Source organism: Zalophus californianus, chromosome 1 (genome assembly GCF_009762305.2).
Source record: "Zalophus californianus isolate mZalCal1 chromosome 1, mZalCal1.pri.v2, whole genome shotgun sequence".
Lineage (NCBI taxonomy): Eukaryota > Metazoa > Chordata > Mammalia > Carnivora > Otariidae > Zalophus > Zalophus californianus.
Window position 1 is genome coordinate 17,729,100 of NC_045595.1, and position 14,847 is coordinate 17,743,946.

Genomic DNA, 14,847 nt, shown 5'->3' on the forward strand with positions numbered 1-14,847 from the left:
CTAGGGAGGAATCGCTGGGCAGAGGCCCAGTTGTGCCCTCTGCTGGGCCCTTCACACACAGCCTGGCCTGCCCACTGAGAACTCAGGATGAGCCAGGACCTGGCCCATCCTGTTAGGACTTGGCTCAAGACACATAGGGATAGCCTCCTGGGAGACAAAATTTGTCACACTTATCACCCTGGAAGCCCCCAGAGCCTCCACAGGCTAGGGAGAGCCTCAACCAGAAGGTCCAGGTCACCCACGCTGGCTACTGTCCAAAGAGCCACCACCACAGGCACTCTTGCCACCTGCCACCCCCTCCCCCTAGTCAAGAGTCTGCCTTTACACTCATCTACCCAACTCTGCCTTCCAATTTCTCTCTCACCAGCTTCTCAGGTCACTCCCTTTCCTCCACCCCCTCTTCTAGCACCTGGGTCCGTGCACCACCATGGCACCCCCTTCCCATTTTCCTTATTCCTGGCCTCTGGCATCAGACCCCAGGCCCTCCACCTCATTTTCTAACCTGCACTCCACCACTCCTCCACACCTATCACCACCTCAGCCCCCTTGGCTTTCCTGCCTGTGCAGCCTTGGGGGGGGGTCTCCCACATACCTGGAATCCTCCCCTCCTCAAATCCATTCACTTAAGTGCACACTTTAGGAATTACTTCACCCCAAAGGGGGACATGGGACTTCCAAACCCCACAGCACCCCTCATCTATACACAGATACAGCACCTCCTACCCCATCAGGAGGGTGAATATCCCACAAGCAGAGGTCATTTCATCCCATGCCGGCCTGAGGAACCATGACACAAAACAAGGTCAAGAATGGAGTGACCAAATGACCAAGGGACCAGGTGCTCAGAGGCTCACAAAACCCGTGGGCCACTTGGGCTGTGTTGACAGCCCAAGCCTGACCACAGGCTTCAAGGAGGGAGGGTACCTCATAGGAAACCCTACTGGCTCCACAGGCCCCTGCTGAAAGTGGGCTCCACACAGGCCCAGGCAAACAAGTCCCAGCCCACAGAAACCCCTCCCCACAGATCTACATACCTCCACACACTGAAAGGAGTGGCTTTTCCAGACCTGCAGGGAGGACAGAGTACCTCCTGGCTGTTCCTGTTTACTGAAGGACACACAAGGCCACCCATGGCCAGTTAGCCCAGGAGGTCAAAGGTTGCTGTTCTCCTCTGAAAAGGGACAGGCCAGGAGTTTCCAGGCAGTCCATCCCTGGGGCCCCCCACTGCACCTCCTACCTCTGGGAGGCCCCTCCCCATCCTTGCCATTTAGTTCACACTGCTGATGGGCTGAGCTCTGCCCCTCCGGGTACAGGATGTCCCTAGGCTGTGTATGGGAGGACACCTAACTCTAGGGGCACATGGGGCTGCCCAAAGCTTTCTCTGCACAGGGACCCAGACTGGCTACCAATCTCTGTAATTATGTCCCCAGCAATATTTATCAACCATTCCTCTGATCCCTCTTCCCTGCTCTCTTCTGATCATCCCTCCAGTGTTAGAACCAGAAGGTTCTCCCCACTCTGGCAGAGAAAGTAATCCAGAAACAGGGCACTAACCATGGTCAACAGTGGGTGTACAGGCTAGATTCCACTCACTGGAACCCCCAGGCTATCTGACAGGGGAGGGTCAGGCAAGAAGAGGCCAGGCCAGGCAATCCAAAACAAAAACCCAGGCCTCAAGGGTAAGTACATCCAACATGGTCCTGAACTGAGGAGGAGACCAAGAGGAGGTGAGAGAGGAACTATCGGAGGAGGTGAGAGAGGAACTAAAGGGAACAATGATTACCGTAATTCCAGGCCCAACCCTCGAATCCCCAATCTGTCTTCAACAAGAAAAACTCCATTCAATGTAAATTACTTTAAATAACACAAACCCAAAGACATTTTAATTGGACATTAGCACACAGTTTTGATAATTAACATAAATGAGCATTTTCTAAAGAGCAAAGTATGCCTGCTGGTGAGCCACACAGACGGCGCTCAGCCTCAGGTTGAGGTTGCGTGCACCCTGAAGGCTCACTTCACTGCTGGGATTCCCTAACTAAATCCATATCCACACCTATCCCCTCAGGGCCTCTGGAGGGGGTTCCAGGGGCTAGCTGGCCCTGAACAGCATGTAGAGCACAGGCAGTATGGCCACCAATGTCACAGAGGTGACCAGCGTGCTACAGATGGTGTTCCTGTTGGCCTGGGCTTCTAGCCTCCGCTCCATGTCCGACAGCGCCAGGATCATGCTCCCCTGCTCCAGCAAGGAGCCAGGCAGAGCCCCATCTGCTGGCTCCACCAGGCCCGGATGCACTGCAGCCTTTGCAAGCTGAACCAACTCAGCCGTTTGGCTGAAAGTCTTTTCCAAGTCATCAAGCCGCTTTCGTAAACCCTCTAGACAGGAACGGACCTGCCTGGAATGGCTGAGCTGCTCTTTCAAGGTGGCTGAAAGGACATCTGCATCTCTGTCTCGGGTCGGGGAAGCACCTGCCTGGGCCACAGAGCTCTGCCCAGGCCCAGCTTGTACCAGGCCCCTTAGGTCCACCATGAGGTCGTGGAGGTCCCTCTGCTGGAGGGAGTAGCTGGATGCCTGTTCTCGGATGGCCTCCTGGAGGCTCACAGGCCCCTTCTGTGCCTCTAAGAGCAAGGCCTTCAGCTCCTGTAGCCGCACACGGTTCACATAGGTGGAGCCAGCCACACCAATCAGGGCCCCCAGGACTGACCCAATGAGGGACCAGTTCTTGGTCCTCTCAGCTCGAGTGCGCTCCTTCTCGTGACTTTCCCGCACAGCTGCAGAGAAGAGGGAGAACTTCTCTCGCTCCGAGTCTTCAGCACGCAGATAGGTTCCACGAAGCCTCTTCTCCTCCTGCAGAAGCAAAGCTGTGTTACACAGCAGGAATGTGGCTCTGCAGCAGTAGCCACGAGCAGACGCTCCTGGGGCTCAGTCTCAGCCTGGCCCAGACCACATGCTCCGTAAACCCGTTGGGTGAATGAAGGCAGAGTAAGCCTGGTCAGGACAGGGAGCAAAGGAATGGGGGGGGGGGGGTCAAGATGAGCTGTACTACTTCCTACCCAAGCAGTGCTAGGTCTGATCAGACATGCATAATGACTACAGAATGTGTCCTCTCTGGGCCAGTCCTTCCTCCACGGTGCTCCCTCCTCAGCAATATGGGACCCAGATTACACTGCCTTGGACTTTGAACTCCAGGAGGAAGTGGGTGGAGAGGCTCCGGAAGCCTGGGGCCCAGTGTACCTTCTGGTTTACCTCCCTCACCAGACCTCTGACCACAGACCAGTGAGGGTTCTCACCTTGCCCCTCCCTGACCTGCCCAGACTAGGGTCCCTGTCCAGTGAGGAAAGGCTGCCTCCCAAGGTGCCTACCTGCAGCATCCGGTGCTCCAGCGTAGCCAGTTCTAGGTACTGGTTATCCTCTCTGGAGACGCGGTCCAAGCGGTCCCTCACCTCCTTCAGCTTGGCCTGGTGAACTTCCAAGTCCTCCCGAGCCTCTCGGACAAGCCCTCGAGCCACCATGAACACTTTCTCTGCCTGCAGAGAGAATGGTGGAGGCTGTCTGCCCTTCCCTCCACAACCACACAGGCTCAGCTCCATTCCCAACAAGGCTATGGCTGAGGTGAGTGGGGTCTTGGTGCAAAAGGGTGGAAAAGGAGCCCCTCAGACACAAAATCCTGGCTCACCCAGCAGTCCTCAAAGTGCAACCCTGGGCCACACCCATCAGAATCCCCGGATTTATCCATTCAAGTAGAAATAATGTGCCCCTGAGAAACTGGAAAATAGCTAATGCTGTACACAAAACCCAGGCAATTCTAGTCTGATACAAACCACAAAGAGGAACCCAGGTTCCTAAGCTGTTCACGTCCGTTACCTTAGCTACACTTCACAACAATACCATCAGAGGCATTGCTGTGGCCTCCATGTTACAGACCCAGAAATGCCAGCTCAGCCAAGGTCATGACCTCCAAGGGAAGGGACAGCATGGTGCCTCAAAACCTCCTGCCGAACCCCAGGTTCTTGTCACCTCACTAGCCCGGTCTGTGCTAGGCAGGAGCAGGAACAGAGATGACAGAATGCGTTTCTGTTGCCACCAAGGGCTTCACAGCCACAGGCTGAGCTCTTTCCAGCTCAGCGTAGGATGCTGCCCCAGCCCTGCGCCTCTACCTTCACCAGGGCTGTTTTAATTCCACACAGGGCTTTGAGGATGCTGTACCACTCTCACTGACCCCAAAGGGCCCACATAGGAAGTGTCCACTGGTCTAACACAATGGATGTCAATGGCTGGGGACTGATCGATACACAGAAACCTGTTTTTTGGGTAGGTGAGCATGGTTACATGGAGATCTTCACCCCAGGACTATCAAACCCAGGTTGTCATGTGAGAAATAAGTCAAATCCCTCTATGAATAGTATTTGTTCAAGGAAAGGCAAATGTGGGCATGGCTGGTGGTGTGTGGCTGGTGAATTATTTGGCAGGAGCCTCCAGGCCACATTTCCTGAGTCAGAAGGCAGGGCCAACCACCCCGACTCCCCTCCTCACCTCAGTCACGTTTCCCTGGGCCTCTCGAACCTCACTGAGTCCGACAAACTCTTCATATCTGTCCCACCATGTCGTGGCCGTGGAGGATGCTCGCTGCCGAATGTTGTGCCCCAGGGCTCTTCCCAGGGCTGTGAGGCGGTGGTACAGCTCCAGGGCCACACCCTCAGGTCCTTTCTTTCTGGGCTGGCTAGGGCCTGGGCTGCAGAGAGTCCTGATCATAAAGAGGTCCCTTCCAAGGAGGCCGCTCCGCACCAACACGCGGGGCACACCCATGACATGCTGCATGGTAAACGTGGTGCGGTGTCCTGTCATCAGGAGATCTGGGGGGGTGGGGGACGCAAGACAGATCAGCTCACAGCTGAGAAAGCCTGGGCAGGAGCCAGGTTTTAGGGCCTAGGGACAGTTCTGAACTAATGTCCATGAAAAAGTCCAAACTGAGCGCTACTCTGTTGTACCCGGAGACAGCAGCCACTGCAGTCAGGCTTCCAAGGGCACTCCCAGACAACTCGGGGAAGAACATACTGAGGAGATCATGCCTTCTACCTCCCTCCGCGAAGCCACCAGACCCTCCCATTCTACCCACCTTCCCCACATCCCCCAGGTCTCTGCTGTGACTCGGATGAGAATCCTGGTGCCCGGTTTTCTGATAATGCCAAAGAAAATTCTCAAACCTGAGTTGTGCCCATGCTGACAAAGCCCCACAAAGGTTCATAAAGACTCCCCGGGAAACTGTGGAACGGAGGGAATTTCAGGGAAAGATTTCTGTAAAAGGCCACCAAAACCAACTGCCTGGAATCCGAGGGCTGCCGCGGCACTGGGGACACAAAGTTTTGCTTATGTTCGAGGACATAGGTCGTTTGCGTCCCAAGGCAGAAAACTCCCCCCTCAGCTGTCCTCTGAGAAGACAATTCCAGGAGAAAAAGGAAACAAAACAAAAAGCCTGGATCTCTTTACAGAGGACAGCTTTTCTTAGGTTCACACAAGCCCTCCTCCTGTGCGCGCCGAGCCCAGACTGTCCAGGCTCCCAGTACCATGTCACAATCCTCACCTTCTGTAAGCTTTCTCCCGAGTCTCCAGCCTCAGTCGCGCCCTACAGGTTAGGTTTCTTTAATATTTCCCTTTTCAACCTTGCTTTGATGCTTGGGCCCCAACGACACCCACTTCTTATTACCTAAACAGCACAGGGAGGCTCCCATTACCCAGTCAGGCTTTGCCTGAACCCTAGAGCAGTGAGGACACTGAGGACCCCAAGAGAGAGCCAGGTGACCCATGCTCCCCGCACAGCTGGGCCAGCACTCCCTCCCCTGGCCAGCGCCCCCCTCCCCCGCAGGCCCTCAAATACTGACTTTGGCTGTCAGAGTGACACCTGGTGGACAACCAGGCCAGAGAGAAAAGCAGTGGGAGCTGGGGACAGGAAGACAGACTGTAGGAGCTCAGGGGATGAAGAAAGGGGCTTCTGATTGTAACAGAGACCGGCTCAGACCATCCCAGCCTCCTCCCTCTTGTGCTGTGCTCGGAGAAGCTCAGGCCCTCTAGAAAACAAAGTTGCTTGGGTAGGGACATGCCTCCTGCCCAAAGCAGGTCCGAGCTGAGAGCCACAGAAGGGGACATTCCTGTGGCACTGGTTCCAAGCTGGTGCTGCACCTGAACTCCTGGGCCCCATCCCTAAGGCCCAAGAAAGCACACAACATCCATAACAAGGTCATGGGGTCAAGCTAGCCTCCGAGGCCTCGATGCCTACACCCACTGCACTGAGCTATGACCCCACAACAATCCTGCGGGTGGACCCTGCATCAAAGCAAAGCACACAGACTTGCAGCCCCGCCAAGTAGAGCCCTCTCCTTTTCAGCAACATTCACCAGAAAAGCATCCACCTTGGCTATCACTACGTTCTCAGCCCCCATTCTATCCTGATCCCACTCCACCATGACGTTGCTCCTCTGGGGGTCCCGCAAAACTTCCACCTTGCCGGACTCAGCAGGCGCTTCACAGATTTCTTCTCCCAATCTCTGCAGCTTTCAACACCCTGTCTTTTTGAACTCATTACCCCCTCTCAGCTTCCTCCAACCTTCTCAGCTTCCTTTCCCAGCTCCTCCTCTACCAGCCGCCCACTCCTGGAAGCCAGGAGGGTCACCCATCCTGCACCGTCCTGGCTTCCTCCCTGCCGCTCAGAGCCGTTCTTCACAACCTGAGGCTCTATTAACTCATCATTTCACTTCCCTTGGTTCAAACCACCCCCCCACCCCGACAGCTCCCATCTCACTTGCCATGAACACCAGTCCCACCAGTGGCCAACAAGCCCCGGTCCTCTTGACTGTCACCCCCTTCCTCCTCTCTGCCCCTGTCCTCCGCTACGGATACCCAAACACACGAAACCCAACCCTGCTGCTTCCTCCGCAGCTCCAGCTGGCTCACCCTGATGTCTACGTCTTGGCTCAGATATCACCTCATGGCAAGGCCTTCCTTGACCATTCCCTCCTGGGCCACCTGCTTTATTTGTCTCCATCAGACACATATTTGCCTTCTTTACATGTTGCCAGGCCCCTCACTAGAACATAAGCTTGGTGACAACAGAGACTTTGTTGTGAGGAAATGACTCAAGTTGTTCCTCTATTCCAGTCCCTCCTCTCGCCCACCCAGCCCCAACTCCGGCCTGACTCTGAGCCCCTCCCCATTCAAACATCTCACAGGCCCTCAGTCAGCACAGGGAAGGTGTTCCTGGCAGAGGGGGCAAAGTGGAGATGCACTTGGGGTCATCTAAAACCTGACAGGCAGCCGGTGCCGCTGGAAAACAGCAGACGAAAGGAGAGTGGGCAGAGGAGAGGCTGAAGAGGTAAACAGAGGCCACATTAAGGAGGGTCTTGAGGGCCACGTTCAGAACCTTGCCCCTCCAAATCCATTCTCCCATTCTATCCAGATGACCATCTCCTACCAACTGCCCATCCCACGGACCTCCATCAACTGTACCTCTTCCTCACTCATAGCCGATGGCTTGCTTCATTTTTCACTCAGAAAATATTTTAAAAAATTGGAAGACAACTTCTCTAAACTCCTACCATACCTTCCCACCTGCCAGTGTCTGTCCAGTTTCCACCTTCTCTCTTGCTCTTCCAGATGAAGAATTCATGCTCTAGGAAGATCAAGCTGTGCCCCAGGTCCCATGAGCTCTCCCCACCTGACACTGCTCACTAACTGATCAGACATCCCTCCAGCAACAGCCCCACTTCTCTGCCCCTCTGTACAGCCAAACTCCTTGACAGATTGTCAGTACTCGCTGTCTCCAGTTCCTCTTCTCCCATCCTCTCTCAAACCCTCTCTGATCCGGCCCTCGCAACCATCATGCCACCGGAAATGCTCTGGTCCAGGTCATTTCCACGTTGCTAAATCCAGTGATCACGGGCGCCTGGGTGGCTCAGTTGGTTAAGTGACTGCCTTCGGCTCAGGTCATGATCCTGGAGTCCTGGGATCGAGTCCCACATTGGGGCTCCCTGCTCAGCAGGGAGTCTGCTTCGCCCTCTGACCCTTCCCCCTCTCATGTGCTCTCTCTCTCTCATTCTCTCTCTTAAATAAATAAATAAAATCTTTAAAAAAATAAAATAAATCCAGTGATCAGATCTCAGTCCTCCTGTTACTCAGCCTATCGGCAGCCTGGGGCTCATGCTACCTTCCTCCTCCTTGAAACGCCTTCTATGCTTGGCCCCACTCATCTCCTGAACCTCTCCACAGAGAGTGCTGCAGGGCAAGGTCCTTGGACTCCACTCTCATTCAGTCTCGTGGCTTTAAAAGCCATCTACTGGAATATTATACAATTAATTATAGTGATGGTTGAACAACACTGAGAATATACTAAGACCACTGAATTGTACACATTAAATAAGTGAATTGTATGATATATAAATTGTATCTCAATAAAACTATTACCTTTTTAAAAAGTAATCTCTACACCCAACCTGGGGCTCAAACTCACGACCCTGAGATCAAGAGTCACACATTCCATTGACTGAGCCAGCCAAGTGCCACTACCCTCCACACCCCCCAAAACCATTACTTTAAAAAACTATCAACTAGGGCCCCTGGGTGGCTCAGTTGGTTAAGCGACTGCCTTCAGCTCAGGTCATGATCCTGGAGTCCCGGGATCGAGTCCCACATCGGGCTCCCTGCTGAGCGGGGAGTCTGCTTCTCCCTCTGACCCTCCCCCCCACCACGTGCTTTCTCTCTCTCTCATTCTCTCTCTCTCAAATAAATAAAATCTTTAAAAAATAAAATAAAAATTAAAAAAAAAACTATCAACTATACTCTGATTTTTCCAGCCTAGACCTCTCCTGTAGATTCCAGGCTCATCTACCCAACTGCTCAATCCACATCTCTGCTTAGAAGATTAATGGGGATCTTAACTTCCCTTCCCAACTTGCCTTTTCCACAGCCTTCTCCATCTTGGTGATGGAAATTTCAAGTCCAAATCAGACCAAAAACCTCAAATCACCCGACATCCTTCTCTCCCAGCTCATATCCAATCCATCAGCAAATGCTACTTCCTTTCTAAAGCCAAAATCCCTCCTCCTCTTATCCCTGCCACTGCCACGACCTTGTCCCAATGACTAACAATGTCTCCCCGCTTCTCCTCTAGCCCCTACAGTCTCTGGTCAACAGAGCAGCCAGTGGTCCTTTCAAAACACAGGCCAACCATGTCACTCCCTGCTCAAACTCTCCAGTGGTTCCTCATTTCTCTCAATGTAAAAGCCAAAATTCTTTCCATGGTCTACAGGACATCCACCTCCTGGCTCTCATCCTTCTCACTCTGCTCCAATCATATAGACCTTATTCCCGCCCCCCCCAGCTTTATTGATGTATAAATGATACATATCACTGTGTACGTTTAAGATACACACGTGATAATTTGATACACTTGATAGAGGTATATATTCGCTAAACGTGTACCACAATAAGATTAGCTAACACATCGTTCAGGTAATTACCATGCATGCACTTTCTTGATGTTGCTGGAACACACTAGGCTATCCCCACACCAGCGGCTTCCTATCTGCACTGCTTGCTCCCTTCTCTTTTCCAAGTCCTGCTCAAATGTCATTGCCATGCCCTCTCATCCCAGCACTCTACCCACTTTGCTTTATTTTTCTCCACGCACTTATCACATGACCTGCGATATGTATTTCACTTATTTACTTTGCTTATGGGCTGTCTCACCCACTAGAATGTCAGCTCTGCCAGGGTAGGCAGTGTTTTGTTCACTGCTGCATCCTCAGTGCCCATAATACCATCTACATATACTACATACTCAACAAAAATGTATTAAATGAATAAACAGAATTTGCAAAAAGTCATACCCCGGCTCTATTATAAAATCCAAACTCCTTCGGTGGCCTCCAAAACTTTAGGACCAGGTGATCTAGCCCCCGTCCATATTTCTGTCACCTCCCTCCTATCTCCCTCCACCCATGCGTTCTTTCCTCGGTTCCAGGAATGCGCTGAACTTCAAGGCCTCGGCACGCGCCCTTCGATCTACCCTCAGTGCTTTTCCCATGCATGGTCCCAGGCCTAGCGCCTTCCGGTTAAACACCCCTCCTGGTTTCCGGACCCTCCCCCGGCAAGCCAACCCCCACCTCGTACCTGACGCCCCAATGCAGGAACTGCAACCCAAACAGAGAGCCCGCCACTCAGTAGATCTCTGACCCTTTAACGCCCGCCCCCAGAGTTGCTTCCGGCAGCGGGAGCGCAACTTCCTGACTAGGAGCCAATCAGAGGGACCGCGTGGAAATATAGGCGCAGGGGGTGGGAAAGGGAGCTCCGCTTCCGGCGGCAGGGTCTGGGGAAGGGGCGGCAGGCGCCATGTCCGGCCGCGAAGGTGAGTGTGCGGGGGTGGCCGGGCGGAGAGGGACAGGACTCCGCGGGGACTGAACTGAGCATGATTGTGTCGCCCACAGGTGGCAAGAAGAAGCCCCTGAAGCAGCCCAAGAAGCAGGCCAAGGAGATGGACGAGGTGAGGGCGAGCGCGGAGGCGCGGGCGGGTGCGGAGGGTCTGGGAAATTTGCCTGGCGTGAACCCCGTCTGCCTCTCCCTAGGAAGATAAGGCATTCAAGCAGAAGCAGAAAGAGGAGCAGAAGAAACTCGAGGAGCTAAAAGCGAAGGCCGCGGGGAAGGGCCCCCTGGGTAAGTGAAGGCCGAGTAGAGAGAGCTCAAGCCGGGCAAACATTCTGAGCATCAGTCTGGTCCATTTCCTGCCTCGTTGGTGAGGTCCTCGCGTTCGCTACGGCGGACGGCCCCCGCCAGGCTTGGTTTCGCAGCAGCGGGAAGGGGAGGGAGCCAGACCAGCTTTGGAAATGAAATCTCTTTTCTCCCAGGCAGTCTGGTCTTCCCTTCTTTAGGGAAGCGGCAGAAATGGAAACACCAAAATTCATATATTCTAGACACAAATTCGTAGAGTTGAGTTTCCAAATATTGTCCGCTATTTCTTGCCCCAAATTCGTATTTCACCAATTTTTTGCTTATAACATTTCTTAACCGCTCATATTGTTAATTCCAGTAAATTCTTTTGCATCCTGAGTCTTCACTTCTGGGTGCGCCTAAAGATAGAGTCCAGGTTCTTTAATGTGTTATTGCGCTATATGGTCTTTTAACCTAATCCCCCCACTATTCTGCCTCTTTTTTTAGAGAGAATTTTTTTTTTAAGATTTTATTTATTTGACAGAGAGACACAGCAAGAGAGGGAACACAAGCAGGGAGAGTGGGGGAGGGAGAAGCAGGCTTCTGCTGAGCAGGGAGCCCGATGTGGGACTCAATCCCAGGACCCTGGGACCATGACCTGAGCTGAAGGCAGACACTTAATGACTGAGCCACCCAGGCACCCCTCTATTCTGCCTCTTTATGTGGAAAGAATTGCTTACGTATCAAAAGATCTTTCAAGCCCAACAGCCCAAATATTTTTCTGTGCTCCTTAAATGCTGTTTATGTTCCTCAAACCAGTGAACAATTTCTTCTATAGTTATTTGTGACCTATGGGATCACTGTGAGCCACACTGGGGCTGGTGGAGGCTAGAATGGTGGGAGTGTCATCCAGGGCTCCCCAAGGCTTCTGTCCCAGTGGGTTTGATTTGATTCACAGTGCTGAGATTCTAGTTATTGAGATTCCCTTTTGGATCATGAGGTATTTTGTACTTTTCTTTAATCTGTGATTGTGCATAGGGACAAGGTCAGTCTTTAGTGAAATCTTACACTACTTATTTTTCATTGAAGACCGCATTTTTTAAAGGTTCATTTTGTCAGACATTTAGGATCTTCATTACTGCATTGGGCATATTTAATTTTGTAACTGTTTCTTAAGTATCTACTGTGTGCCAAATATATGGTCAAATGTAAATTGAATAAAGATATTGAGTAAACCACACCCCAGGATCATAATGTAGTAGCAATGCGTGATGTGGCAGTTGAGAGTATGGACTTGGATATCAGACTACCCAAGGTGGAATCTTGGCTTTGTCGCAGACCATCTTATATCTTTGAACAACACCCCACTAAGATTTCATTATCTGGAAAATGAGTTGATGGGAGATGAGGATTAAACAAACCAGCGTGTGAAGTACTCAACAGTGTAGATCTAGGCCAGTGCACAGCCGTTATTCATGCTCCTGCCTCATCTTCATTCAAATATTACCCAGCTTAGCTTTGCACAGTGGCAGTATCATAGCCAGTGAGGTTTATCCGAGGCGCGATTATTGCTAATTCAAATACTACCCAGCTTAGACTGTTGGTAAAGCCCTGTGCATGCTTGTATCAAAAAAGAATGCCCCGCACAAGAGCTGAGCCTTTTTAGGATCCATATCAGGCCCCTGGCACTTCAACCGTAAGGAATATATTTTTCCCATCCAAGTACTAATTTTCCTTAGCTGAGACATTTTTTTTTCCTTTTGCAGCCACAGGTGGAATTAAGAAATCTGGCAAAAAGTAAGCTGTTCCTTGTGCCCGAGGCAATGATGATCCTTAATTCCATTCCTGTTTAAACACCTGGATTCCCTGTCATAGCATCTGTTGCTACCTATAGCTGGAATGAAGTGTTGTCTTAGATCCTGTTGTACATTTAAGAATAAACTTTTGTAAAAAAAAAATAAAATAATCATACAGTGGCTCATATTCTCTTTATTTCTTGTTAGTCACTACTACCTTAGTTGTGAGGTCAGAGTGAACCTAGCCCAGAATCCTGCCAACGTGTGCTCTTCAGTCTTTGTTCAATCCTGAACTGTGTCACCTGGAATTAAACCAATTCATTTGAAATGGCTATTGTTTTTGTAACATTGTATACCCAATGGAATACATTACATGAGGTTAATGGAAGAATTTGTACTTTGGAGAAAAAAAAAGGCTCTATGAGGACGTCCACGTGGCCATTTGTTGTATTGGAATTATTCATCTTTCATGTCAGGAGTCCACTAAGTGCATGCTGCACATGTACCAAAGAGCAATTCCTGTTGTCAGGGAATTTCTCTGTTATGGGAGAGGAGCAACACTAACACATACAATATGCATTATAAAGGGAATAAAACTGGGAAAAGGAGAAAGATTCCTGAAAGTTTCTAAGAACCAAGCTTACTCTGAAACCTCCAGGTCTAGGGGCACCTGGGTGGGTCAGTTGGTTAAGCGACTGCCTTCGGCTTAGGTCATGATCCTGGAGTCCCGGGATCGAGTCCCGCATCGGGCTCCCTGCTCCACAGGGAGTCTGCTTCTCCCTCTGACCCTCTCCCCTCTCATGCTCTATCTCATTCTCTCTCTCAAATAAATAAATCTTAAAAATAAATAAATAAATAAATAAATAAATAAATAAATAAATAAATAAATGAAACCTCCAGGTCTGCATTTATACTAGGGCTTCAGAAAGGTCCTTGCTAGGTTCCCATGTCTTAAACCCCACATTTGACCCGTCAGCAAAATTAAATCTGGCCTCTGCATACTTCTCCAGTATCACCCCCACACACCCCTCCCCCATTCTGACCTAAAATCCCTCACCCAGGTTATTGCAATCACATCCACATTTGTCTTCCTGCCCCCTACCCTTGCTCCCCTACAGTGTAACCTTCACTCGGGATGCAGAGTGTCCTTGCTAAACCACAATTTTTGTCTCTTCTTGGCTCAGAATTTAGTGGCTTCTTAGGGCAAAAGTAAGAGTCCTCACAATGACCTGTCAGGCCTTAAGGGATCTGGATGCCACTCTCTACCTCCTGATACCATTCATCCCCTGATCATCTTGAGCCACAGTGGTCTACATTGCAAGCAAGCTGACTCACTGTTTTTACCAACTCTGCCTTCTGTCACTTCTCTATACTGGAGACTACCTCCCTTTAGAAGAATTCAAACATTACAGTAGTGAGCTCTTCCCTTACCACTGTATATATAAAGTGGTAGTCCCAGTTGTCTGTTACCCTTTTTGATTTTTTTCTGTTTATATTTGTTGATCATCTTTGACTCCAGGAGGAGTAAACTGGAGGAGGCAGAGGCTAAGTGCATATATACTGAAACAATTCAGAGGCACAAGTCAGTTTCCCCTCCAGGCCCTTGATATCACTGGAAATTATGCTAATAATGCTAAGCTTTCTCTGATCATGTGTTTTCAAGAAGGGCTCTAGAACTAGTCAGATTTTGCTAAGTCAAAACTGAAAAAGGTTTTTATAGATTGAAGCCTGTTTTATGACTAAGGTACTTGACATTAATGGGGGGGGCGCCTCTTTGGTCCTCTCCTGGAAAGTTGCATAGCCAGCATACTTTGGACTTCTGGCATTCCCTGTTGGGCTGAGAACAACTCCCAAGATCCAGTGCCAGCACACTGCCCTGAGAATTGTCTACTATTTTATTTGGTGGAACCTAATCCTCTCTGACAAATGAAGTATAATCCTATCTTTACAAGACCAGAGACCTGCAAAAATTAAGACTTAGGCATTCTACATTTGGGCCTACTGAGGGAACCTACTAGTTGTCTCAAAAACTAAACTCCAGTATTCAAGACCTTTTACACTCTGACAACCATCTCTCTTTCATTTACTGTTTCCATAAACATTCATAGGACACTTACAAGCTAAGTTTGGCACTGAGTGTACAAGGGTGGAGTCTTAACTCTGTTACTCTCTAACACCCTGTTCCTGCTAACTGTCCTGCATACTACTGCTGCCCAATAAAATCCTGTCAGGTGCCCAAGTACTGCTCCCCTTTGAAGCCTTACCTTCTCTCCTTGCCACAGATAACTCCTACCTGGCATTTGTGTGGCCCCCATGTCGGTGTTGTGTTCTCATCTGAGTAAACTAGAGTATGCT

At 50.6% G+C, this 14,847-nt stretch overlaps 1 protein-coding gene, 1 long non-coding RNA gene and 1 pseudogene across 8 annotated transcripts; 2 read left to right on the forward strand and 1 right to left on the reverse strand.

The window, feature by feature from the left end:
- Positions 1-1,857: 1,857 nt before the first annotated feature.
- CCDC51 (coiled-coil domain containing 51) lies at positions 1,858-10,241 on the reverse strand. Of its 7 annotated transcripts, XM_027586905.2 has the most exons (5): positions 9,880-10,078; positions 5,583-5,705; positions 4,535-4,854; positions 3,364-3,528; positions 1,858-2,848 (listed from the first exon to the last, which is right to left on the reverse strand). In XM_027586905.2, the coding sequence occupies exons 3-5, from the start codon at positions 4,844-4,846 to the stop codon at positions 2,093-2,095; spliced, it is 1,233 nt and encodes a 410-aa protein (XP_027442706.1). In that variant the 5' UTR covers positions 4,847-4,854; positions 5,583-5,705; positions 9,880-10,078; the 3' UTR covers positions 1,858-2,092. The 7 variants fall into 7 exon arrangements, with proteins under 7 accessions (XP_027442706.1, XP_027442713.1, XP_027442710.1 ...); XM_027586912.1 differs by lacking the exons at positions 5,583-5,705; positions 9,880-10,078 and adding an exon at positions 10,163-10,236; XM_027586909.2 differs by lacking the exons at positions 5,583-5,705; positions 9,880-10,078 and adding an exon at positions 10,163-10,210 and having other exon boundaries at positions 4,535-4,733.
- Positions 10,242-10,269: 28 nt separating this feature from the next.
- On the forward strand, positions 10,270-12,672 carry LOC113918453. The gene is made up of 4 exons (XR_003518561.2): positions 10,270-10,397; positions 10,477-10,532; positions 10,615-10,702; positions 12,463-12,672. It is a non-coding gene; the product is annotated as an uncharacterized LOC113918453 (long non-coding RNA).
- Positions 12,211-12,364, forward strand: LOC113918989 (annotated as a pseudogene).
- Positions 12,673-14,847: the final 2,175 nt, after the last annotated feature.